Source organism: Dipodomys ordii, unplaced genomic scaffold (assembly GCF_000151885.1).
Source record: "Dipodomys ordii isolate 6190 unplaced genomic scaffold, Dord_2.0 Scaffold282, whole genome shotgun sequence".
Taxonomy (NCBI): domain Eukaryota; kingdom Metazoa; phylum Chordata; class Mammalia; order Rodentia; family Heteromyidae; genus Dipodomys; species Dipodomys ordii.
Genome location: NW_012267498.1, coordinates 231,952 through 256,825, shown reverse-complemented (window position 1 = coordinate 256,825; position 24,874 = coordinate 231,952). Strand labels below are relative to the sequence as shown.

Sequence of the window (24,874 nt, the reverse complement as noted above, 5' to 3'; positions counted from 1 at the left end):
TTGAGTCCCGGGATGGCGCGCCAGGTAAGGCGGACGCGCCGACCGGCGGGCGGCCGGGCAGAGCCGGGAGCGCCGACTCCGGGCTCTCGGCTGAGCCCGTCGGGGCCAGCCCGGTGGCCTGGCTTCCTGCCCAGACGTCCAGGTGCCCTCCACCCTCCCCGCGTCCCCTCGCCCCTCCCCGCCGCCCTCTCCACCTGGGGACGCCCGCCCGGCCTCGGCGGGAATGGTGGGATTGGAGGCCTCGCGGGAACGGCTGAGTCCCGCACTTGTATTCTTGTAAGATCCGGGCAGCGGGGACACAAAACAAGTTTGATCTGGGTGCAGTATGTTAATCCGAGAGCCGGAGCGGAGAGCCCCATCCGCGGCTGTGGCCTGGCACCGCCCGGGCCGAGTTGCGGGGCCTGAGGTTGGGAGCGGGGGCCGGGGGAGGGGCAGCCAGCGGTGCGGTCGTGGCCGGCGGGAGCCTTGGCTGGACTCACACTGCTGGGCCGAGGCGGCCGCTGGGTCCTGTGTGGCCAGGTAGGACAGGCACTGTGCCAGGACCCTGGCATCACAACCCCGCAGCATCAAAGGAGAAGCCAGGGAAAGGGACCGTTGCATTGGACCGAGTTCTTGCTGACAGGCAGACCCCAGACCCCTGGCTCTCAAGGGTTTCCTGTTCTGTGAGTTGTGGAGATTGGAACACTGACCTTTCAGACTTGATAGTCAGGGAAGGGTGAGTCCTCACATGCCGGTAGCTTTCAGAAGGTGAGCCGGAGTGACCTCAGGAGTGCAAGGTCACAGTCAGATTGGGGAGGGCTGGGGAATGCGAGCAGTCTTTCCTATCCAGCAACCCAGAAGTCCAGGGACATGTGAATGACAAGCCTGATTCAGGATCGGATCTGATAGTCCAAGGCACTGTGGGAATTGAGTCAAGGCTGGCCAAGGACTCTGTGAGATGGATAGGATCGATGGGCATTGAAGCTGAGGTTTTGGAGGGGACAGTGACACAGTAAAGCTGTGCTTTAGGAAGCTCAGCATGGCAGCCGTTAGGAAGGAGGGAGCCCTGGATCAGCCTGGAAGCTTTTCTTCTGTTGGCAAAACGGCAGATGGTCCAGGTGGCAAACCAGTGGTGGCTCTCCTCCTGAACATCAGTGTTTGCACACTTACTTGTTTCCTCCCCTGTGCACATACCACACACTCTCGCTTCACTTTTTCTGTGCACTGGGAAGCCTCTTGTCAGACATAGCTTGTTCTCATTGATACTTTTTTTCTAATCTGTCTTTTTAAATTTTAAAAAATAATTTTTACTGAAATTAAATGATTACGTAAATTTCACAAATTTCACGGTATTGTGAGACTTAAAGTCATAACCACATTTTAACCTTCACAAGGCTTCTCATTCGTATTTTATAAGAACTTTGTCATCTTGAGGTCAAGATGGTGAGAGGCCTGGAAGGCATCATGTATAGAGGGCTAAAAGAGCCAGCTATATTTAGCCTGGAGATAAAGAGCTCCCTCCTCCACCCCCACCCCGGAAGTCAGGAGCAGGGTGTAGAAGAGCCAGAGGTGCCAGGCTGCACTCTGCAGCCAGACAATCTGGCTACAATAATACCAGTCTTAGCACTTTGTTCCTCCCCGCACTTTTTTTTTTTTGTAGGTCTGGGCACTATCCCTGAACTCTTTTGCTCAGTGCTAGAGCTCTACTACTAGAGGCACAGTTCTATTTTGCCTTTTTTTTAGGGTGCTTAATTGAAGATGAGTCTTGCGGACTTTCCTGCCCAGCCTGGCTTTAAACCACGATCCTTAGGATCTCACCTCCAGAGTAGCTAGGATTACAGGCATGAGCCACACCAGTGCCCTGCCTCCTCCCAACATTTATGCTGGGCACCTCTTGTATATTAATTCATTTTGTCTTTACAACATCTCTTTGAGGTAGAGATGATCCCAGGGTTGGGATCAGATACTTTTACTGGGGCCCAAATGGGTTAGATTGGCTGAAGTCCCATCACTAATAGATGTGTTCAGTGTACCTACCTCTAAGGTATGGTTCTCAGGAAAGTCAACGTACAGGAGCCAAAGTCACAATCAGAATCAGTGCAGACATTTGACAGTGTTCTACATAATTTCCTGTGTTAGGAACTTAATTCCCAAGGCCATATGTTAATGCTACTTGAGAGGTGGGAACTTGGGGAGGTGTTTGGCACTTGAGAGTTCTTATCCTCATGAATGTTTTATTTCATTCCTACGTTATTGAAGGTGTGGCCTTGTTGGCTTTGTTTCTCCCTTGTATATGATACAGGCAGAAGGCCCTCAACAGATGTGTTCCCTCCACTAGGACTATAAGAAATACATTTTCTCCCTTTCCTTTCCTTCTCCTTCTCCTTTCCTCCCCATTCCCTTGCCTTGCCTTTCCCTTTTTTTGGTTAGTCATGGGCTTGAACTCAGGTCCTGGGCCCTGTTCCTGTTGCTCAAAGCTAGCACTTTACCACTTTGACTGACAGCTCCACTTCCAGTTTTCTAGTGGTTAATTGAAGATAAGAGTCGCATGGACTTTCCTGCTGGCTTTGAACTGTGTTCCTCAGATCTCAGCCTCCTGAGTAGCCAGGATGACAGGTGTGAGCCATTCTTTTACTGTGAAAGTAGAACTGACAGGCTAACGGGAAATTCTCAGTGGCTAATTCTTTGCCCCCTGCTTCGTTTGTGCTTTTACATCAGACTGTCTGAAACTGGGTAACTTACAAGGGACACATTTATTTCACACAGTTTCGGAAGCTGCGAAGTCCAAGGCTGAGCTGCTTGAGTTAGGGTCAAGTTAGGGTGTCATCTCTTGAAGAGGAAGGGAGCTGAGCCTGTCCTTTTTATCTGGGGACCACTCCTAAGATAACAAGTTATCCTTCAGTAGTGGCATTAATCTCCTCATGACCTCGTGACTCCCTCCGTGCTGTTGCACTGGGGACTGAGTTGCCAGTTCATGAACTCACAGCTGTACTACCTAAACTGGAACCTGCCTTGGGGGGTCATGCGTCGGAGGTTTGCTGGACAAGCTTGACTGCTGGTGGCATGGAGTAAAGGTGGCGGGAACCAGGAAGAACTGTATGATCTACAGTTGGGCGCTATGTCACCTGATCAAGGCTAGGGACACCCACCCCAGTTCTTGCTCTCTTGGTCCCCTTTGTTTACCCTGGCTTGTGGCACATGTCTCTTTGGGTGGGATTTGGTACAGTGGAATTGCTATAGGTTTTCAGGTTCCTCTTGTCACTGAGAGGTACACCTGTGCAGGCGGGATCACTCAGGCCCTCTGCCATTGTCTGGTTACTCTTGGATGTCTGATTACTCCTATGTTCCCTCAGACAAAGCAGTGAGCCAGCTGGACTATAATGGGAGCATCCAGCCTTTTGGCTCTGTGACCACCCCTCCCTAATCCCCATGTAATTGTGTACTTAGTGCTTTAGGTGGTAGTTTTTTCATCTATTTTAAAGTAACTTTGTATTACCAAAGGACATGCATGTTAATCATGCAGCATCCACGCAAGTAATGAAAGCATGCAAGTGAAACAGACATATTCAGCTCATAGGTGGCATCTGTGCCCATTTGGACCCGGGAGACAGCATCTGGAGTCTACAGCACACAGATGGGGTCTCCCGAGCCTTGATGACCTCAACCACTTCCACACTGCCAGTCCCCATGGTTCCCAGGCCTTGGCTAGAGTAGAAAATCTGAAGGGAGAGAAGCAAGAAGGCACAGCAGAGAAGCAGAGAGGATCAGAGGACAGAGCCAAGGTGGGGTGATACTAAGAAGGAGACTAGAGAGTAAAGGGCAAAACGTGGCAGGGGTAACAGATCCGTGGCAGGGTCCCCAGGAGCAGGTGCACATCAGGGCTTCCCAGAGAACTTGGGCTGACATGTAGTCCGACTCACCTCTGTGATCCAAGATTGGCTATCCACTAGGGAGATGACATTGGCATGGGGCAAAGTCGTGGGCTAGCTTCTCACCCTAGATATAAACTGCGCCCCCCCCCCCCGTCATGAAGTTGAATGATCCATGTGAGATGTCTGCTGGGGAAGGCACCAGAACTCAGCATTAGGCATTAGAGTTGCTACCTGGAACCTGTCTGTCGCAGACACTATCTGCCTGTACATGCTACAATTCCAAGGAAATCTGTATGGCAGCTGTACTGTACTGTTCACACAGTATCTACCCAGAACATTCTGGTCATTTGGGGACTGGCAGGAACCCTCTGCATATTCCCTTGTGTCAGCCTAGAAGCTGCTTGGTCACCAAGCCTTTTCTAAGGACATGGGTCTGAGGCCTGTGTGGTTAGCTCGTGGGCACGGGTGCTGAGGTTAGCCACATTTTATCTGTTTAGAAGGCCAAGAAGACATGTAAGGCTCTCAGCAAGGTTTTCCAGGGTTTCTGGGACATTCCTGAGAGGAAGAGGAATGCTGCTGGCCATTCACTAGGCTAAAAAGGGGGTTGCTGACACAGCCATGACGCAAAGGCTCTGACACCTGGAGCCTCAGACGGCCGGACAGTCACCCAACGCTAGAGGCTATCCTAGCCAAGAGTACGGATGGAGCCTAAAGACTTGGAAATCATCAGAGTGCCAGGGGTGTTTCCTCATGGGGCTGGCTGCCTGCCAGCCTATATGTGATTCAGAGCTACCAGTAGCAGTGACAAGTGTGAGTGTGTGTGTGTGTGTGTGTGTGTGTGCATGGCAGTATTGGGACTCAATCTCAGGGCCTGGGTGCTCACTGTCCCTAAGCTTTTTCACTCAAGGTTGATGCTCTACCACTTGAACCACACCTCTACTTCTGCCTTTTTTGCTGGTAAATTAGAGGTAAGAGATCCACAGACTTTCCTGCCTAGGCTGGCTTCGACTCAGTTTGAAGATCTCAGCCTCCTGAATAGGTCAGATTACAGGCTCTTGGCACAGTAATGATTTTTTTTTAAATCACTGTCTGCCATAATGAAACAAGGTAATGTGTCATCTTTGCATTATTAGGAATGTCTTCATTTTTTCTTATAATTCTTTATCAAAATAGAATTTGTTTCTAATCTAGAAGGATTCTTCTCATAATTTGTATTCTATTTGCTTCATTCACACAAAGTTAATTTGTGTCATAATTTTAAATTCATGCCTGTCAGATGTTGGTCATTTTCTAGGATTTCATGGCTGCTTTAAATTTCACTGAATGATAATTTTTAAAGAAATACTGCTTTTATCTTACAAAAACAAAAACAAAAAACCATGGGAGGCAGGATGTGAGGATAGAATATAAAAGCAAAAGAATGGAGTTGAACTGTTTCCCAAAGCTCCCTTGGTTTCTCAGCTGCTTCTGAGCAGGCCTTAGGAATCGTTGAGCAAACATGGCTGCTTGCAGTTCTGAGGTGTGAGTGGTAGAGGCCAGGGAGGAAGCATGGTGGGGTGGGGACAGCTGGCCTGCAGTTTAGAAGGGCTTTGTGGGAATTACCTCCTGCCAAGCTTAGTGCCCTTGTGCTGCAGGTTCCTGTAAATGGTCTGGTGATGATGCCTGGCTTGTCACAGTGGAAGTGACCGTAGCTGACTCGTGGGGAGGGGCAATAGAGACATGGGCCTTGGAATGGCCAGTAGGACCGGGAAACTGAAAGTGGACTCTGCCCAGCAAAGGCCTGGGGTCCACCTGGGCATCCCAACCCAGAGGGCCTGTGAAGCACTTGGCTGTAAGATGGGAGTCTGAAGATCAAAGACTAAGCTCGGACCTTTGCATAGGCCAGGCCTGTGAGTTCTGGTTCACCTTCTGCCCCCACTGGCCAGTGAGCCTGGTGAAAGAGAGTCAGTCTTCTAGATTCACAGGACTTTGTGAATTTTGCATTCCGCCATCCCCTCTTCTCTTTGTGATGTTTAGAGGAACAACAGAAAAGTTTTACTTACTAAATTCCTCATTGTTACATCATCCACGATTTAAAACAATCAGGAATTTTTTCCTTTATATAGAAGTTTTTCTTTATATAGATTAAACATCCTTAGTCTAAAAATCTGAGATCTAAAATGCCCCCAAGTCTAGAACATTTTTTTTGGGGGGGGTCCGGTCATGGGGCCTGAACTCTGGGCCTGGGCGCTGTCCCTCAGCTCTTCAGCTCAAGGCTAGCGCTCTACCACTTGAGCCACAGCGCCACTTCCGGCTTTTTTCTTTTTGCTTATGTGGTGCTGAGGAATCGAACCCAGGGCCTCAGGCATGCAAGGCAAGTAATCTACCAGTGGGCCACCTTCCCAGCCCAAGTCTAGAACTTTTGAGCATCATGATGCAATGTATGGAAAATGCCACACCTGAATTCATGTGATGGGTCACAGTTAAAGGCAGTTGCACTAAAAGTGCTACATGTAAATAATATGAAATATACATGAAATTTGGGTTTAGTCCCTAATAATTCATGTATATGCACACATTCCCAAATCAGAAATCCAAAATACTTTGGTCCCAAGGATTTTGGCTAAGAAATACTCAAGCATGGTAACTAATTGGTTTTCTTAGTAAACTTTTTTTTTTTAATGCCACAGTGCTAGGATTCCAGGTTCTGATACATTTACTGGGAAGTTTGCTTCGTAACTAAAATGAATCTGAAATGGTAAATTTAGGATTGGTTGGCATTCTTGTCCTAGGTTTGACTTTGGCTCAACCCTGTGGTTGTGTGAATGAGACTTTGGTCAGCCATAACATGGGACCAACAAACTGGGGGCTTAAAGAAACTGAAATTGTACTCTCACAGTTCTGGAGGCCAGAATCCCCAAACAAGATGTCAGTAGGCCACATTGCTCTGAAGGACCAAGGGCAGGAACCTTCCTGCTTCTACCAGCTTCTGGGGGCTCCAGGCTTCCCTGGGCTTGGGGTGGCATCACTCCAAGCTCTCCATCTTCACATGGCCATCTGCTGTGTGTGTGTGTGTGTGTGTGTGTGTGTGTGCGTGTGTGCGTGTGTGCGTGTGTGTGTGTGTGTGTGTGTGTGTGTGCGTGCGTGCGCGCGCTTATAAGGACACTAATCATCTGGATATATTGACCACAATACCTTCTACTCATATCTGCAGTGACCCTGTTTGCAAAAAGGTCACATTCACAGCTGCCAGGAGTTCGGGCTTCACCATGTCTTCCTGGTGATCCCAGGCTTGTCTCTCTAGCTGATTTCTGCTGCACCTTGTGCCAAGGTCACTGAGCTGAGGGGCAGCTGGGCTGGGCCTTGCTGGCATGGAATCAGCCCACCTCCACAGACCGTGCCCACAGGTGCCCATCAGCTTTAAGGACCTGGCCGTGCGATTCTCAGAGGAAGAGTGGCGGCTCCTACAGGAGGGAGAGAGGGAGTTCTACCGAGACGTGATGCGGGAGAACTACGAGACACTGGTCTCTGTGGGTAAGTGGCCTGGGCCTCCGGAGCCAAGGCTGGGAGAGAGCCAGGAAGGCTGGAGGCCACCACAAGGGTTCAAGTCTTCATGGGGCTCCAGGCCAGCAGGTTGTAGGCTTCTTTCTTGTGAAGGAATAGTTTCTGGCCAAGGCTGGCCCCAGCCTTGTGTTTTTCTTGCTGTTGTTTGTATGATCCAGGCAGGGTTCTGGAGATGGATTGGTGGGGGGTTCAGTTCCCTGAGTTGGATGACCCAATGAGTGTGCATAGAACCCTGGGCCACCACATGACTGGGGGGAGGGTGAATCCAGAGTAACTGTCTCCTGTCTCTTCTCAGGGACAGCGGAGCTGCTTCCCCTCTCCGCTTTCCTGTCACCTACAGAGCCTGGAAGAGCCCCGGGGACAGAGAACTGTGCTGGACAGGGGCAGGGGCCTCCTGCAAGGGCTGGCCCCCATGGTAGGTCCTCTTGGCAGGCTTCGGGAGGCCCTCCCACTCGCTGTCCTCAGCTCCCAGGCTGCATCCCTTCCCTTCTGCCTCTCACCCCCACGTAATCCTGACTCCGACCTGTGGGCCTGTAGCATGTCAGTTTCTCAATGTAGTCTGCAGAAGAAGCTGAGATATATCTCTAGGGATTCTCTCCTCAGGGGTCTCCCTCTGCCACCACCCAGCGCCTCCTCTAAGCCACCTTGCACAACCAGCCTGCCTGCTACTCCTTAGCTGGTGGACGTGGTCCATGGGACCAGCCCCAGCAAGCTGGGAGTTAGGGAAGTTCCAGGAAAGGTAGATGGCTGGGCCGTGGAGACAGTCCTCTGCCCTTGAAGGAAAGGAGACCAGAGTAGGAGCTAATGGTGACAGTGAGGATGAACCCATTACTTGCCCCAGCCCAAACAGGCTGAGCCCTTAGACAGATCACCTAGCCAGGGCCCAAATCCGCCGGATAGTCCAGGATGTTGGTCGTTCTTGGCTGTGCCTCCTGTGGCCCGGAGGGTTGCATGAAATCCTCCATCTGACAGCGCGCACTGAAATATGTGGGCCGAGCAGATGCAGGGCGCAGGGCTCACTGTGGCCCCTCTTCAGGAGGACAGCCCCAGCACAGCCTACATCTCACCGCCCTGGTGCAGCTGGTGAAGGAGATCCCAGAGTTCTTGTTCAGAGAAGTCAAGGGCACTGAAGATAGCCCTGAGAGCCGGGGAGCCAGCCTGGATGGAGAGCGAGCGAGCCCCAGGGGTAAGTCAGACACATGCGTGTCCTGTGGGCACAGACAGCCTCTCCACCCCCCATATGCACCATAGCTACATACCTACCTGAGCTGGAAGCCCCCGCCCCCAGGAGCTGAGACTGTTGCTAGTCCCGCCCTCTCAGCTCCTGGGGCAGGGAGAAAGGAGCAGCAGGGCTTTCTCATGGTGGTGTCTGCACAGAACATTCTGTGTTCCCTCCTGTCACCTCCTGCTCTGCAGGGAAGGCCAGCAGCATGAGTGTCACTGTTATACAGAGGAGGGAATGAGGGAGGCGAAAGCTTGGTCTGGGTGGCCAGTGGGACCCTGATGCCTCTTGCCGTCGCATACTCTTCCCACCTCATGAGCTGGGTGTCCTTCCCCAGTCCCCACTCGGCCAAGATCCCATCTCCCCCTGCAGTCTGCCCTTTGACCCCCTCAGTAGACAGTGAATAAAAGAAGAAGGGGACGGAGGCTCAGCCAGACGCAGGTCTGACACACCCAGGATTCTCTAGGCTTGGGAGCGCAGCGGCGACACCCATAGGCCACTGAGTCCAGTCCTGTAGGTGGAGCGTGTCACAGAAGGACCCAGTCTGTGTCTTCCTCTCCCAGCAGCAGCTGTGGCGGCAGAGGCCTGCCCTCCTCCAGGCGTGCTCACCTGCCTTCCGGAGAGGCCCCCGGAGAGGCCCCCGAGCCGCACGGGCCTGGCCACCACACCCGCAGGCAGCTCCTCTTCCAGTGGCCCTCCAGGAGAGCCGGGGCAGGGAAGCCCCCTCCCCATCAGTGAGTCTGACTAGTAGAACAGCGGCAGCTTACATTGTAAAACTCCAACCCTGGACTCTGGGGTCTTGCACCTGTGCACTCTTTGTTCTGGTTTCTAGTACTTGGTCTCTGGGATGAGACGATACGCTTGGCCTCTGGTGTGCAGACCAAAGAGGCTAAATGCTTAGTCCCCAGGGGGCCTCCCAGCAGCCCTGACTGCTGGGGACCTCATGTATCTGCTCAGGGAGCCTCGCAGCAGCCCTGACTGCTGAGGACCTCATGTATCTGCTCAGGGCGTCCTGGCTGATTCTGACATGCAGGCCTGGAAGGGAACTGGCCTGTGTGCCCGTGGCTTTATTTAGCCTCAGATGTTCTCATCAAAGCAGCGTGGCTGCACAGCAGGCAAGGTAGCCAGTAGGATGTATTTGGGGTTTCATTTTATCTTGAAAAATTCTTGCAAAGTTTAGATTTGTCTAAATATATTTTTATTAAAAACATTTGAGCTAGGCATGGTGGCTCATACCTGTAATCCTAGCTACTAGAAAGGTGGAGAACGGAGAGGATCATGGTTCCTAGACCAACTCCAGGCAGAGAAGTTAGCAAGGCTCCCATCTCAATAAGTAGGCTTCGCAACAGTGTCACATGCCTTTAATCCTAGCTGTGTAGGAGGATCATGGTCCAAAGCCAGCCTAGCTTCAGAGACCCTATCTGAAAAATAACCTATAGCTAACAGGGTTAGAGATATGGCTTAAGTGGTAGAGCACCAGCCTAGCAAGTTCAAGGCCATGGTGTTCAATCTCCAGTACCATATGGACTAAAATCGGTATTCCCAATGATCTTACCCTCCTTAGCCCGTGGCTTCACATGTCATCTTGTCCATATGCTCAGGGTTCTGCAGACACTGTTTGAGAACTGTGAATGTAAGATTGTGGCTGAGGCCAGACATTGCTTGCTGGGCCAGAGGCAGCCAGAGAACTATCTTGGAGTCTGCAGTTAAACTGGATGCACACAGAGCAAGGCCCCCAGCCCTCCCGAAAAGTCCTCTGAAGCCAGCCTCACATGGGCCCAAGTTCCCCAGACTTGGCTTCACCCGAAGATGTTGGGATACCAGAGAGGGCCATCATCATGGAGACCAGATCCTGGGTGACCAGCATCTGGAGCCCAGGCTAGAAGGTCGTCTTTTTTTTTTTTTTTTGCTTCTGGTCCTGGTACTTAAACTCAGGGCCTGAGCTCTGCCCCATAGCTTTTTTGCTCAATGCTGCCACTCTACCACTTGAGCCACAGCTCCACTTCCAGCTTTTTACTAATTATTTGGCACTAAAAGTCTCATGGACTTCCTGCTCAGGCTGACTTTGAACCTTGATCCTTAGGTTTCAGCCTCCCAAATAACTAGGATTTCAGGCATGAGCCCTTCCTTGTTTTCTATAATAGGAACTGCTGACAAACCTCAGCCTCCTGGAAAGGAAGGCCCGGGTGAGGAGCCCAGCCCTCCCACCTGTAGCCCTAGCCATAGGAAGGGCCAGAGAAGACCGGAGAGAGGGACTGCGGGGCCAGGTGAGCTGTCCAAAGCGTGCCCTGGGGCTGCGTGGGGCAGCAGTGGGGGGCAGGTGGGGGGAGGAGGGTAGCTCACGCAAGGACGTGCCACTGTCCATCGGAGCCCCCTCCCCCCCAGCCCAATAAGGCAAGCCTTGGAAGACCCCAGGGACTGCTGAACACTCCGGCTGTCCCTTAGGACTCGCCTTACCTCACACAGGAATCTCTCCCAGAAACAGCCCCTTGCAAGGCCTCGTCAACTGCCTCAAAGAAATGCTCGTGCCTGCGCCCCAGCGCACTGAGGCAGCTCTGAGCTTGCAGCCTTCCCTCCCTCCCCGGAGTGCTTCCAAGCACACACAGGTGGAGATGCCCGGGTGCCCGCCCTGGCCAGGTGAGTCCCTGGGTACCTGGCCTCCTCAGGCTGAGGCCCTGAAGCCCCTAGGAATGTGGCTCTCTCTGCACCTCACTGCGTCCCTCGGGAACCTCTGTGCTCTGGTGACTCTTACAAAGACTGCATTTAGATCAAGAGGGAACGCAAACTCCCATGCACCCGGGTTCCCCTGTGTTCTTTACTCTTCCGATGTGGGACTCGGAGGAAAGCCGTGGCACTCACGTGTCATTTCCTGTTGACACTGGGTGAAGTGTGAGAGCGGCCCCTCGGGCTTAGACAGTCCACGGGGAGGGAACACCACCCGGAGTTGCTAAAGCCTGCTGAAGCTCTGCGCCATGTTCGGGATATGCCGAAACCCATTCAGGGTTAGGGTACTCTTCACCGAGTGAGCGCCTGCCAGGCATGTGGCGGTGCCAGACCCTCCTGCTGGAAGGTCACTTGTGCTCAGGACCTGGGAGCCATGCAGGGCATTGATGCCAGCCCATCCCCCACCCCTCAGGTGATGTCCACGCACGCTGGAGGTGCACTTTGCGCCCTGCCCCTTTGCGCCAGCTTCTAGGAAGTGTGTAGAAGGCATATTGAAACCGGGCACTGAGCAGACAGTGGCTCACACAAGCTTAGGGCCTGGGAAGGTTCCCATGTCTGGATTTCTGTACACTCCTCACTGCATGCGGGTGCTCCTCGTCCCTGGGCACAGCGGGTAACGTGCGCCTCTTCCCATAGTGAAGACCGAGGCGGCCTCGGCGGCGGAGGACTGTCCCCTCAAGGGTCTGCTCAACTGTCTGAGGGACATCCCAGAAGCCCGGCACCAGCGTCCCAGCCCCTCAGCACCAGGGGAGCCATGGCCACCTGAGGACACAGGGGCCTGGAAGAGGAATTCTGGAGGTAAAGGTCATTTGCTGGGCTGAGAGGATGCACGATCATCTGTTTGGTCTTCTGCTTCAAGCAGGGCTGTGAGTGACCCCTGGTGACAGACTCTTAGCCCTGGCCCCTGGGTATGGCTCACAGGAACCAAGTGTTGGAGGTGATTGCTGTGTACATGATGGAAAGCCATGTGCCTCATTGTTGTCCAGAGTGTTTCTTAGAGTGGGTGGTGAAAGTTCTAGAAGGAAGGAAAGGATATTAGAGAGGGAAAACACCAAGAAATAGAAAAAAATTGTAGCCCAGTTGACCTTTCAGCTCTCATTGTGGCGTGGGGTTCCCCCCACATGTGTGTGGGCCTGATGGGGTCCCTAGGACCTGGGTTCCCCACGAATGTTCACACTGGGTTCACATTTCCATTCCTGTCAGCTCCCCGAGGCACTGAGCTCAGAACACAGCCTGAAGCAGTGCGCTTGAGCAGCCTGCTGGCCGAGGGCTGCTGGCGTGCTAATTAACACCTCTTAGAAAGCTCTGGAGCACCCCTAGAGGGGCTTGGGTGGAAGGAAGAGCGATTGGGGTTACAGAAATGACAGGGCCGAAGCGGCCTCCAGGCCTGCAAATCTGGCTTCCCAGTTCCCGAGGCTGACTTCCCATAGGTCACAGACGCCTCCACACCCCTCCGCCCCGCCCCGGCCCCGGCGGCACATTCCCTGTGGTGAAGGTGGAGGACAGCTGGAGCCAGAGCCCCCTGGCGCCTGCATCATGCCAGCTCAGCAGGCAAGGCTACAGTTCCTCCACCGCTGCAGACACCAGAAGGGGCCGAGTACCCCTGTGGGGCGCCGCAAGTCAAGGTGAGTCCTGGGTTGTTCATCCTCCTCTTCGGTGGGAACCAGGCCTGAGGTGCCAGCATATACAAAGAAGCTCCTGCCTGGCCTTTGAGCAAAGAGCCAGGCCCTGCCGTGGCTCCTGAGGTCATCCTCGGGCCTGGCCCTTGCCCAGACAGCCTCTGGCTTGAGGACCTTCGTTTGTATTGAGGTGCTAGCAGAGGAAGCTGTCCATGACTCTTCCGGCTCTTCCTTGGGAGGTGGGGACAGCTTTCTTTAATCCCTCTGAAGAAGCAGAGAACAGGTCAAAAGTCCCCCAGGGGGATTTCCTCCTGGCGGGTCCCCGCCAGCTTAGTGCAGGACTTGGCACCTCTGCAGATGGCAAGCTGTGACCGGCCGACTGGCTGGGGGTCGAGCTGGAGCCTGGTAGGCCAGCCAGGGTCCTGCAAGAGAGGGTAACAGGGCAGCTTTTCCTGTCCCAGCCAGCAGGGCCTCAAGCTCACCCCTGGAAGCGCTGGAGGCCTGCCTGAAGGGCATTTCCTCAGCTGGACCATCACCTCCCCAGCTGGTGGCTGCTTCTTGGTCCCGGAGCCCCCAGCCAGGAGATGCTGGGTCTCACAAGCCAGAGCTTCAGCCTCAAGGATCGCACAGTGAAGGTATAAGAACCCAGGGTCTTTGTGCTGGCAGTGGAGAGGTCGGGTCTCCTGGGGTGTATACTGTTCTTCCTCCAGTCAGCTCCCTGAGTTTGATGAAGGAAGTTGAAGGGTACCCACCCTCTACCCCTCTCTGAGATCGCTTCTCTGGAGTCCTGAGACAAATTGTGTGTGGGGGTTGGGGTTTTCCATCAGTGGCATGGAGAGCCCCAGTACTTTGGAGCTGAGTCTCTGGGCGCCATCCACTCCCGGGCCCAGCGACCCCTTCTCCAGTGGGCTCTCTGTGACACAGCTCTGCTGCTCCCTGCAGAGGCCACGACGGAGCCCCTGCCACCGCTGGGCCTGCGGGGCTGTGTGAGAGAGGGCCCCAGCCAGCCCCCCGGCCCCCAGGGCACTCCCACCAGCTTCTCCTCCACCAGCAGCATTGACGGCGACCTAGACTTCGGGAGCCCTGGGTACAGCCAGGGCCAGCAGTTTGGAAAAGGTAAGCTGGGCTAAGCTGAGGTTGGAGTCCCTCTGGGGAAGGATGGGAGGCCTTGTCTCTGGCAGGCTGCCATGCCCGCTGTCAGAAGTGGAGGTGGGGATGCTGAGGCAGGAGCAAATGCAGATTTGTCTTGGGCTGGGTGACTTGGTTCAGATGCGAGGACAGCTGAGGTCTCTTAACATGTCCTTTTTGCACTGTCCCAGCCATAGAGAAGTGCCTGTAGTACAAAACTGACCTCTGACCTAGAGAGACCACCATCAGCAATGCGCTTGGTGACTTGTGCCCCCTTGGATCCTACCCTGGGGAGCTGTTCCTGGGGACCTTGGGGCCTTACAGGACTCTTCAGCCTCCCCTCTGATCTTTTTTCCCCACCCGAACAATCTAGTCCGTCTGGTCCCACGGGTGGGTGCCTGTACACCTGCCTTCATTTGTGCCCTGGCACATCCTTTGGCACTGGAAAGGCCTGGGCCACGGCCAGGACTCTGGCTGGGCCAGTGAGGCCCAGAGAGCCAGCCTCAAGGCTTCTTCCTGCCTGAGTCCTGAAAGGGAGCCCCTCCCCCCAAACACAATTGACTCATCTTTCAGTTTGGGGGGAGAGTTAGATGTATCAGAGTTTGAACTCAGAGCCTCATGCTTGCAATCCTTCATGCTCTACCCCTTGAGTCATGCCTCCAGGCCTACTTTTTGCAGGTTATTTTGCAACTTTTCTGTCCAGGCTGGCCTTGAACCGAAATCCTGCAGATCTGAGCCTCCTGAGAAGCTAGGATTGTAGGCATAAGGCTCTGGCTCCTGACTCATTTCTGGTTTTTAAGAAGCAATAGAATCACATGACTGCTCAGAAACTACAAAAGATTATGTGACGTCTCCTTGCTTCCCCTACGGGCAGCCCTGTCCTGTGCCAGCCGCCGCTCCACTTATCTCCTTGCAGAGACGCCTGCCTGTGGTCAGGCTCCGTCTCCTCACAGATGGGCACGTACCAGACACATCCCCGCCTCACTTTTTGTTTTAAGCCTTTGTCCTTGACATCTTTCTACATTTGGTTTTCATAGTCCTTGGCCGCTACACAGAGGTTGGAGCCCCTGCGCTGGCACAGAGTGCGGGGTCACTTCCTTTTCATGTGGCTTCTGTGGATGGGCTTGGTGTTGCCAGTGACCCAAACTGCAGGAGACTCCACACTGCCTCTAGAAGCTTCCAGGTGGGCCCCCAGAACCTAGCAGCTCCCTGTGGCAGTCTCTGGCTTCCAGCCTCTGCTGGGCTCCCAGTTGTCAGCAGACGCCCCAGGAAGGAATGTGGCCAGTGCTGTCTGCTCCCCTGGGAAGGGCTCTGCTCTCCGGAAGTGCAGCTGAGCCCGTTCCTGTTGTTTGTTTGCACTGCGCACCCCCACTGGAAATGCAATTTATGCAGTGAGTTTGGTTTTCTTCTCTCTGGCCTTCTGTGGACGAATGTCCTCCTGAGGGTGCGGAAGCCTGCAGTGGTGTGCTCCGTGGAGGGCACATCTGCTTGTCAGGCTGTCCTGTGTGCTAGACAAGCCATGTCACCCTCACCATGGTGGCAGCCGGATGTCCTGAGGGACTGGAACCCCACCCTTGGTGAGGCCCTCCTCACCCTGCCCCCAGCATCCATCCCCAGGCAGTTTTCTGTAGATGGCTGGCACATGCCCTGCTTCTTCCTGTCCAGCCCAAGGAGAGCCACTCCAGAGTCAGAGCTGACAGTTGTTTGGGGCCAGGTCTCCACTGCATCCCTCAGCCACCATGATGGGTCCAGTGCTCTGCCTCCTCTTGCTGCCCTGGACCTGGCTGAGTGCAAGGCTCCCGTGGTCCACATAGCCTGACCTGCAGCCTTCCATGACTACCATGCTTGATCTTCACAGGATACCTGCCAGGAAGTTCCCCGCTCCAGAGCCTAGAGAACTGTCTCAGAGAGATCCCCGTGCCCAGGCTGCAGCCTGCCTGGTCCTCTTCCTCTGCCGTGGACAGGGGACTGAGGAGGACGGAGCCCAGGAACTGGACAGCAGACAAGGAAGGTAACTCAGTGGGGCCACAGATGCCCGTGATTTGGACTGGATAGCTCCCATTCAGCACCCTGGGCACTGCTGTGCTCCCAGCATCTCGTGGACATATTTATACATGAGCCAAGAAGGTGCTCCAGAAACTGCACTGGGAGGAGATTTTTATCAGGGTCAGAAAGCCAGATAGACTGTGCAGCACACATTTAGACTCACTGGCAAGTGGGTGCACCACCATCTGCTCTCCACCACCCAGCCCCGAGACGGGGCCCCGTGTCTTCATCCTGGCCATCTCAGTCCTGGTGCGAGACCTCAGACACTGAGCTGCACAGCTCCCGGGTTGGGAATAGAGATCTTGGAGGATTTGGACCGCAGAGCAGGCCATTCCCAGGCCTGACACTTGGCTGTGGTAGAAATTCTCTGTACATTCCTCTGTGGCCCCACAGGGTTGACAGGCCTCTTGGCATCTCATTAAAACAGGACTAAGGGCTGAGGCCTGTGAGCCAGCCCGTCTCAGGCAGGGTGGGGGAGAAGTGCACACCAGGAGCCTCCGTCTAGCCAGCCCGCAGGCCTTCACCTCCAGCTGCATGACCACCTGCCACCAGCGAAGGCCCAAAGATCCAGGGCCCCCCAGGCCAGGCCCGTGGAGGTGGTTGCAAGATGGTGAGCTGCCCCTGGTATTTACTGGCACTTTTTTTTCCTCCTTTCCCTTCTCTGGGTATTTCCGTCCCTTCCCTGCCTCACATTGCTTGCAGAGAGGGTAGAAGTGGGGAACCATATAAGCCAGGGGAGGTTGAGAGTACAAAGTCAGACAGGAAGGGGCAGGAAGAACAGTGCTTTTTCTATCCATTGGCTCTCTCCAGAGGAACCCCGCCCACTGCAGTTGTAGACAGCCCTAGCTGTGTGCCTTCCCAGGTCCTTGCAGGGGGGGCAGGATGATGGCATAGCTTATCCCCAGTTTCTAGCCCTCCTACAGGCAACAATTGGCCCTCACCAACCTGCTGCTCCCAGCATCATGCTGGGCACAGGGTGGGTCTGTGGCAAGGGGTCGGGGGTGGAAGGTAGAGGGAGCTGCTGGGGGAGTAGGAGGAGCTGCTGGGGGCCGGGGGTGCATAGAGGGAGTTGCTGGGGGGGGTGGAGGTCACTTCTGAGGTGGGGGGGTACAGGGAGCTTCTGGGGTGTGGGGAGCTGCTGCCTTGCCTAGAAGATGGGGATTTAGCTAGAACTTGGCCACTAACTTGACCTCTCCTGAGGTCTTGAAAGTTCCTCAGCTTACTTTCCAAAGCATCCAGGGACTTGGCCAGGCTCTGACCTTTCTTCTATGTGGAAAGTGAGCCATTACGGCCTACCAGAACCTGGGCTAAGCCAAAAGGGGACCGGCCTCTGTGCCCAGTCTCTGAGACAGAGTCCTGGCTGCCATTGGGTAATGACTCCCTCCGGGGATGGCAGCCTTCAGGGATGGACAAGGGCTTTTGTCATTGACACAGGGACAGCCACCATGCCCTCCCCCCTGCACTGCCTGGAGAGCTCTCTGAAGGGGATCTTGCCTATGAAGCCCTTGCGCTTTACCTGCTTGGCCGGCCCTGGCCCCAGCCCCAGCCCCTGCTCTAGCTTGAGTCTCAGCAGCTCTGATGGAGAAGACCTGAGGCTGGATCCCGAGCTCTGGCAGCCACCCCTCCAGGGTAAGCCTGCTGGGAAGGGCGGGGTGGGGGGGGTGGCTCTGAGAAGAGTCAGCACGCTGAGACCAGCTCATTTTTGATGCAGAGAGAGACCACCTTCCCAACTGCAAGCGTCCTCTCTCTGTGTCCCCTGCCCCGGGAGGGTCTCCCAGAGGTGGCGGCGGCGGCAGCGGCAGCGGCAGCAGCAGCAGCAGCTGTGTTGGGGGACACCCTGAGGGATCACAGCCCAAGGACTATGGCAGCCTCAGTACAGGTGAGCCTGCGGTCTTCCTGGGCAGGCAGCTGCACATCTCCAGAGGGCCGGGAAGCCAGATAGTTCTCTGAACCCTACCGGTCACCGCCTGGCTCTCACCAGAAAGCATTCTCCAGTCATTGTACTTTAGTTTCCTGTAAAGCAGCTGAGCCAGAGCCTGGGTCCCTGAGCCAGGGGCTCAGAACAGGGCTTGTTAGTGTTTCTATGGGGAAATCTTGGCAAACCACCTAATATATATACCACGCCATATGCACTTATTAATATATGTGTGTATGCAGTATTGCTATGTAACATTTTTTTAAGCTTGGCAGTCAATAAAAGAAATAGCAAAAGTGGGAATTCTCAGTGCCAGAGCACTGGCCTTGCATGCACAAGTCCTCAACACCACTGGCCAGGCTGCCCCAGGCCGCCTCGTTTCTCCATCACGCTGAGATCCAGTGGTTTTTTTGTTTTTTTTTTTTTTTTCCCAACAGGAAAAACAGAAGAGGGGACAATGGAGGTCAGGTCCCTGACACCCAGGGGAGAAGAGGGTACAGAGAGCCCTGGCCATCCTGGCCCTCTGTGCAGTGGTGGAGAAGTAGGTAGGGGCCAGGGAAGTGGTCAAGGGAGGACGGCGGCATTCCCAGGCCTGGACCCCAGGCTGTGCCATGCTTTCCCATGCCCTCTGGGGCCTAGTGGAACATGGTATACACAGGGCACACATGGCCCAGCAAGAGCAGTTAGGCTCCTTACATCTTGCATCTCATTTAATTACTGCTTAAAAATGGGAGGTAGATATATTTTTGAAGCCACCTTAAGAATATCCTTGCAGGCTGGGAAGTTGGCTCAGTGGTAGAGTGCTTACCTAGCATGCATGAAGCCCTGGGTTTGGTTCCTTAGTACCACATAAATGGAAAAAGCTGGAAGTGGTGCTGTGGCTCAGGTGGTAGAGTGAGCCTAGCCTTGAGCGAAAGAAGCCCAGGGACAGTGCCCAGGCCCTGAGTTCAAGCCCCAGGACTGGCATCAATAAAAAATAAGAATGTCCTCATGTGGGGGGGGGGGGCTGTGCAGAGCAATACATGTCCATGTCCCAGGCTAACCATGCTCTTCCCGCAGAGGCCCCTGGGCATTCTAGTCCTGCCCCACGGCCAGAGGAACACCCTGTGCCCAGGGAGGAGGAAGAGCCCAAGGGCCGGGAACCAGGACATGGAACACCCCACACTGCAGGTGAGCTGGGGGCTGCGCCGCCCCACTGTGCAGAGCCGAGCCTGGGTCCCCAGCCTGGGGAAGGACATACCCTTCAAGCTCATCGTCTGGGTCATGGCAGGAAGTCAGTGCCACTGCACGATGCTGCTTGGGTACATGTTTCACTTTGGTGCTTGTCACAGAAATCACAGGAACTTTCCCCAAATCCCAAGTTGGGAGTTTGAAGGAACTTTAGAAAATCAATGGTAGCTCATGCCTGTAGTCCTAGCGACTCAGAAGAGACTGAGATCTGAGGATCAGAGTTTGAAGCCAGCCTGGGCAGGAAAGTTCTTGAGGCTACCAAGAAGCTAGAAATGGAGCAGTGGCTCAAGTGGTAGAGTGCTAGCCTTGATTAAAAGAAGCTCAAGGACTTCCCAGGACACACACACACACAGAGACACACATACACACACACACACACTGAGAGTGCTAGCCTTGATTAAAAGAAGCTCAAGGACTTCCCAGGACACACACACACACACACACACACTAACTGAGAGTGCTAGCCTTGATTAAAAGAAGCTCAAGGACTTCCCAGGACACACACACACACACATACACACTAACTGAGAGTGCTAGCCTTGATTAAAAGAAGCTCAAGGACTTCCCAGGACACACACACACACACACACACTAACTGAGGGAATCAAACCTAGTACAGTTGAATAACCTGGCCAAGGCCATCCAGAGCACTTTGGTTTTATGTCACACCTTGTTCTGTGGTGCCACCATGGAGACAAGCAGAGGGCAAGGCTCTGGTGCTCTCAGTGCCTGGCCTCAACAGTAGGGGGAGAGAGAGAGAGAGAGAGTGTGTGTGTGTGTGTGTGTGTGTGTGTTAGGGGGAGTGTGTGTGTGTGTGTGTGTGTGTTTGAGCTCTGGCTCCCCTCAAGCGTCAGGCTTCTGTTAGGAGCTCTAACCTGAGGTGAGCCTTACCCCTGAGATGCTTTATTTTGTATTTTGGCTTTATTTTTTGTTTTCTTTTTGAGAGAAAGTCTTTCTGTATTAGCTTAGGCTGACCTTGAACTCCTGATGCTCTGCATCAACTTCAGATCCTCAACTCATTAGAGAAATTGTCCACACAGAGCTGGGCCACTTGGGCCACTACCTTTCCCTCCCATCTGCATCCCCAGAGGTGTTGCTAAATTAGACAAGGTCAGAACTCCTCCATGGCTCAGGGAAATGGGAAAACAGATTTCTCTGCCCAGTCTGGGATCTGTGAGTTAAGACTGGCAGGGGCCAAGTCCTTCCTGGGTGGCTTGCCTAGCAGTAAGATCAATTCAGTTATCATTTTAAAGTAACTTACATGTAGCCAGGCACCAGTGGCTCAGGCCTGTAATCCTAGCTTCTCAGGAGGTTGAGATCTGAGGATCATGGTTCAAAGTCAGCCCAGGCAGGAAAGTCAATGAACCTCTTACCTACAATAAACCACCAGAACACTGAAGTAGCATTGTGGCTCAAGTGGTAGAGCGCTCGCTTTGTGCTGAAGAGTTAAGGGATAGCTCCAGGCCCAGAGTTCAGGCCCCATGACAGACCAAAAAAAAAGGGGGTGGGGGGAGCTTACATGTCTAAATGTGGTCAGGCATGTAAGCCAATGCTCAGGAAGCTGAGACAAACGGGTTGAGATTTTGAGGCCAACCTGACCTGAATGAGGGAGTTAGGAGAGGTAGAGCTCTATGATTTGATTGTAGCCAAGAAGTGGTAGCCCCAAGGAAACTCGTGGCTTGTCACCTAGGTAAACAGCTGGGCCTTGTGCACTGGCTGTCTGCTCTGGGCAGATACTCTGGGGGTTATTCAGTCCCAGTGCTAGAACAAGGACTCACTGCTTCTTTTCCTGGGAGGTAGGAAACCACCATCTTGGGAAAGGTAGCTGGGTCTCCATGAAAATCCCCTCTGGCTGAGGAGCCCACTGGTGTGGTGAATGTGAAAACCAGCCAGTTTTGATGTCACAAGGGCAGGCAGCAGTGTTCTCAAGTTTGTGTCACTTCCCATCCCCAGTTCTGTAGAAACAGACTTGGGGTGACAGGAGACTGACCACACTAGATGAGGGGTCTCCTTAGGTTGGGGGAGAGAAGGTCTTTGTAGCCTAAGCACTCTTATCGGCCCTTGCTCTGGTTTCAGATCCATCCCAAGGTGGGCTGCTGTCCAAGGACCCCCTGGAACCTCCCAGCAAGTCCCCCCCACCCACAGCTGCCCCTCACCTGCCACCGTGTCCCTGTGGGGGGGCCCTGCAGCAGGAACTGCGCAGCCTCGGTGCTGCTCTCGAGGCGAAGCTGGACCGGCTGGCTGCGGCCCTCGTGGGCCTGACTCAGGAAGTGGCCACCATGAGGACCCAGGTGGACCGGCTGGGGAGGCGGCCCCGGGGCCCCGGGCCCAAGCCGTGGGCCCTTCCTCGGGGACCTCGGTGGGCCAGTGGTCTGGGTCACAGACACCTGCCCTACTGGAGACAGAAGGGCCCCACCAGGCCTAAACCAAAGATCTTGCGGGCCCAGGTGGAAGGTGGCAGGGCCGCTGACCTCCAGGGCCTCTCCAGAGGGAAGGCCTACCTGGTGCCTCCACCGCCTCCAGCTGCTCCTCCCACAGAACCTTCCAGGCCCAGCGTCAGCCCAGCCCAGCAGCCCCCCTCTTCAGTACCCAGCTGCCACGCTGTGTTGCCTGGGCAGCCCCTCCTTGGACACACTGGGCGCCACCAGAGCCCTCCCCCACCCTTAGTACCTGCTGCCTTGTCTCCTCGGGTGACCCCCCCTGCAACCAGTTCGGATACAGACCCGCTGACTTCAGGGGTGTCACCGATCAGCACCCCAAACAAGCCCAAGGAGCCAAGCAGCCTTGTGGGAGGAGGCCTCCGGGAGGACCTGTGGGGTGGTGAACACCGGGACCCACGGTGGGGGGCCCATTAGCTACTCGCTGTCAGTCAGCTCGTCTTCCTGGCGTGCCCGCCCGGGCAGCCTCTCTGTCCGGTCCCATCTCCCGCTGGGCCCTCAGCCCTGCTCCTGGACGCACAGACCCATGGTGGTGTCTGCGCTCAAGGCCCGGTGGGGATGTTTCTAGCCACACCTCAGGGTTTCTTGGCTCAGGGTCGGCCAGACGCTCCCCTGACCTCTCCAGAACCGTCCCGCGGTGGGCCAGTGGCTTGCGCAGCATGGCCATGAGGCACCCCCCACCAGCCCCTCCTGATCGCCAGCACAGATCTCCTTTTGGAAGAACCAATCTGGTTTAAACCGGATTTACTCACACGGATTCTAGAACATGAGCTACTAAAGAAAGGCCCTTGGCTCCCATCCAGTAGTGCTCAGCGGGACCCACATGGGGGGCGTGGCTGACATGATTGTGTCACCAGTACTGCCAGAGCGCGCGTGCACGCCGCACACACACACACACACACGCGCATCCCATTGTACTTGCCTCCCAGGGCTATGTATAAAGTGCTACCGATTTAACCAGCATGGGTGGCTTAAACTAGAAGCTCCAAATGAAGGTCCTGTGGGGGTTGGTCCTGCCTGTGGGCTCTGGGGAGGGGTCTGCCTCAGGCCTTTGTGCCCCTAGGCAGCTAGCTTCATATTCACATTTATCTCCAAAGCCCCCTTGGGACAGGGCACTGGTTTTATTGGATAGGGCCCACTGGTAAGCTCGTTCAAACCATGTGAAGACCCCTGCCCCCTTCCCCCTCTGCAGGGCGAGGGCTTCGGCATATCAGCACACAGGGCCCCGTTCACATGGCACTGCCCAGGCTGCTTCCGCCCTGATGAGATCCATGCCTGCCCCCAGCCCCACGTCCAGTGTCTGGTGTGCATTGCGGCGGGTCTGCCCTTTTAACGCACTTGTCCTTACCAGAGCCGGAGCTCAACCTCTTGGGTTGATTGAATTCCCTATTTAATCAGGAATTTTCTGAACTGTGCCTATACGTTTGGTACCTGAGGAAGGCCTGGCGTGCTGTGCACTGCGTGGTTTAGCCTTGCCACCAGGACCCTGGGGGGGGGGGGGCAGTGCTGGTGCCAGGACCGCATAAGCAGCCCCTGTGGCTGCTTTGCCCAGGCCTCCCCCAAATCAAGAGTTGTGAGACTGCTGGGCCTCCATCAGTGTGAGTGGGAAGCCCTCCCAAAGCCTGGGGACTGCAGCACGGCACACGCAAGTGTTTTCAGGACTAGGTTTCAGAGAAGGGTCCACTGGATAGTCATGATTTGTGGGATGTGTGTGTGTGTGTCTGTGCGCGCACATTAGTTGGTACTGGGTCTTGAACAGACTGCACTCTCCTGTGATGGTTTTGCTCAAGGCTGGCACTCTACCACTTGAGCCACACCTCTACTTAGGAATGTTTCCAATCGTGTGAGCAGGATGCTGACTGAAGCAAATGACCCGGCCTGAAGCTGGGTGGTGGCAAAGAACAGAAGGGCAAACTCTCCAACCCTGGAGAGCTGAGCAGGTCTAGCTCCTTTTCCAGCTGAGCTGGGAGGGCAGTGCTTGGCTCCTTCCATGTCAGTAGGAAGACTCAGGGTGTAGGCAGCCGTGGCCAGGAGGAAAGTTCTGTTCGCCAGGCCTGGATCCTCCAGTTGTACTGTATGACAGAGCAGTTGGGCTCCAGGCTCAACAGATGGCAGGTGCATGCCCCGTGCTTGCTGGTACAAGTGAGCAAACCAGCCCAGGCTCACACAGCTTTCAGCCAGCGGGGCTAGGAAGTAGCCAGACCCCTCCTCAGGGCTGCCAGCTGGTGGTGTGGCGCAGACATCACCCTACCTGTGCCTGCTTGAAATAAACAAGGCGACAGCCAAGCCCGGCCTGGGCAAGCCACAGCGAGTGGGACCGGGCAGTGCGCTCAAGGAGAAGCTCAAGGTTGTGGAATCTGAATACATAAGTGGTAAGTTCCGTGATGGCTTGCCTCATTCTGCATAGGCCCACAGGTACCCCAGCTGTTAGCTGCAGAGGTTGTGGAGCCACAGACTTGGTGATAAGTCTGCAGTGCAGGGGTTGGTGCCGTAGCTAGCTCCTGTACAGGGTTGTTTTGAAGAGGAGGTGGGGCTGCTTTGATTTGGGAGCATTTTTCATTTTTTTCTTTTAGATTTTTTTTTTTTTAGCATTTCCTGAAGTATTCTTTTCATGTTTTTTTCTTATTTAAAAAACATTATAAAGGTGATGTACAGAGAAGGGTTACAGTTACCTAAGTCGGGTAAAGAGCCATCCTTCCCTCACTCTCCCAGTTTTTCCTTCCCATCCCCCCATGTCATAGTTCATTTCCCACTAATGTCTAGTAAGGACCACTGCTGCATTTGTTCACCCTCTGTCCCCCCACTTCTGTGCCCACGCTTGCCCTCCCAGAGACAGATTAGCAAGACAAATAACAAAAACCCTCCATTTCCTGGAGTTCATTTCAATAAATATTTTATATGATTAGAAGTACATAGGCATTGTACCTTTGTGGGGGAACTTCTTAAATGAACAAAAGGCCTAGAATTTGGGGAGCCCAGAAGGTCCTGAGTCTGCCTGCCACCATCCTGGAAACTGGCCACAGGCCCGGCCTGAGTGCCAGTCTTCCCTCCATCCCCACCTAGCTGCCCTGGGTCAGCCTGAGGCCGGGTGCGAGGCTCACCCAAACCCTGCTTCCGATGTGCGTGGGCTTCCCAGCCCCCATGGTCCCGAGGCCACT

At 54.5% G+C, this 24,874-nt stretch overlaps 1 protein-coding gene across 1 annotated transcript; it reads left to right on the top strand.

Moving 5' to 3' along the window:
- Krba1 (KRAB-A domain containing 1) lies at positions 1 to 24,319 on the top strand. The gene is made up of 18 exons (XM_013036371.1): positions 1 to 24; positions 7,238 to 7,364; positions 7,690 to 7,809; positions 8,431 to 8,580; positions 9,180 to 9,350; positions 10,761 to 10,883; positions 11,083 to 11,253; positions 11,977 to 12,138; positions 12,771 to 12,965; positions 13,421 to 13,594; positions 13,902 to 14,075; positions 15,946 to 16,098; positions 16,561 to 16,743; positions 17,568 to 17,762; positions 17,845 to 18,012; positions 18,486 to 18,593; positions 19,108 to 19,218; positions 21,355 to 24,319. Exons 1-18 carry the CDS (start codon positions 13 to 15, stop codon positions 22,131 to 22,133), a joined length of 3,276 nt encoding a protein of 1,091 aa, XP_012891825.1. The 5' UTR covers positions 1 to 12; the 3' UTR covers positions 22,134 to 24,319.
- Positions 24,320 to 24,874: the final 555 nt, after the last annotated feature.

Coding starts and splice junctions, on each gene's coding strand:
- Krba1 (XM_013036371.1), top strand. Junction 12,966..13,420: donor GTGGGGCGCCGCAAGTCAAG/GTGAGTCCTGGG, acceptor TTCCTGTCCCAG/CCAGCAGGGCCTCAAGCTCA. Junction 16,744..17,567: donor GTGGAGGTGGTTGCAAGATG/GTGAGCTGCCCC, acceptor TCATTGACACAG/GGACAGCCACCATGCCCTCC.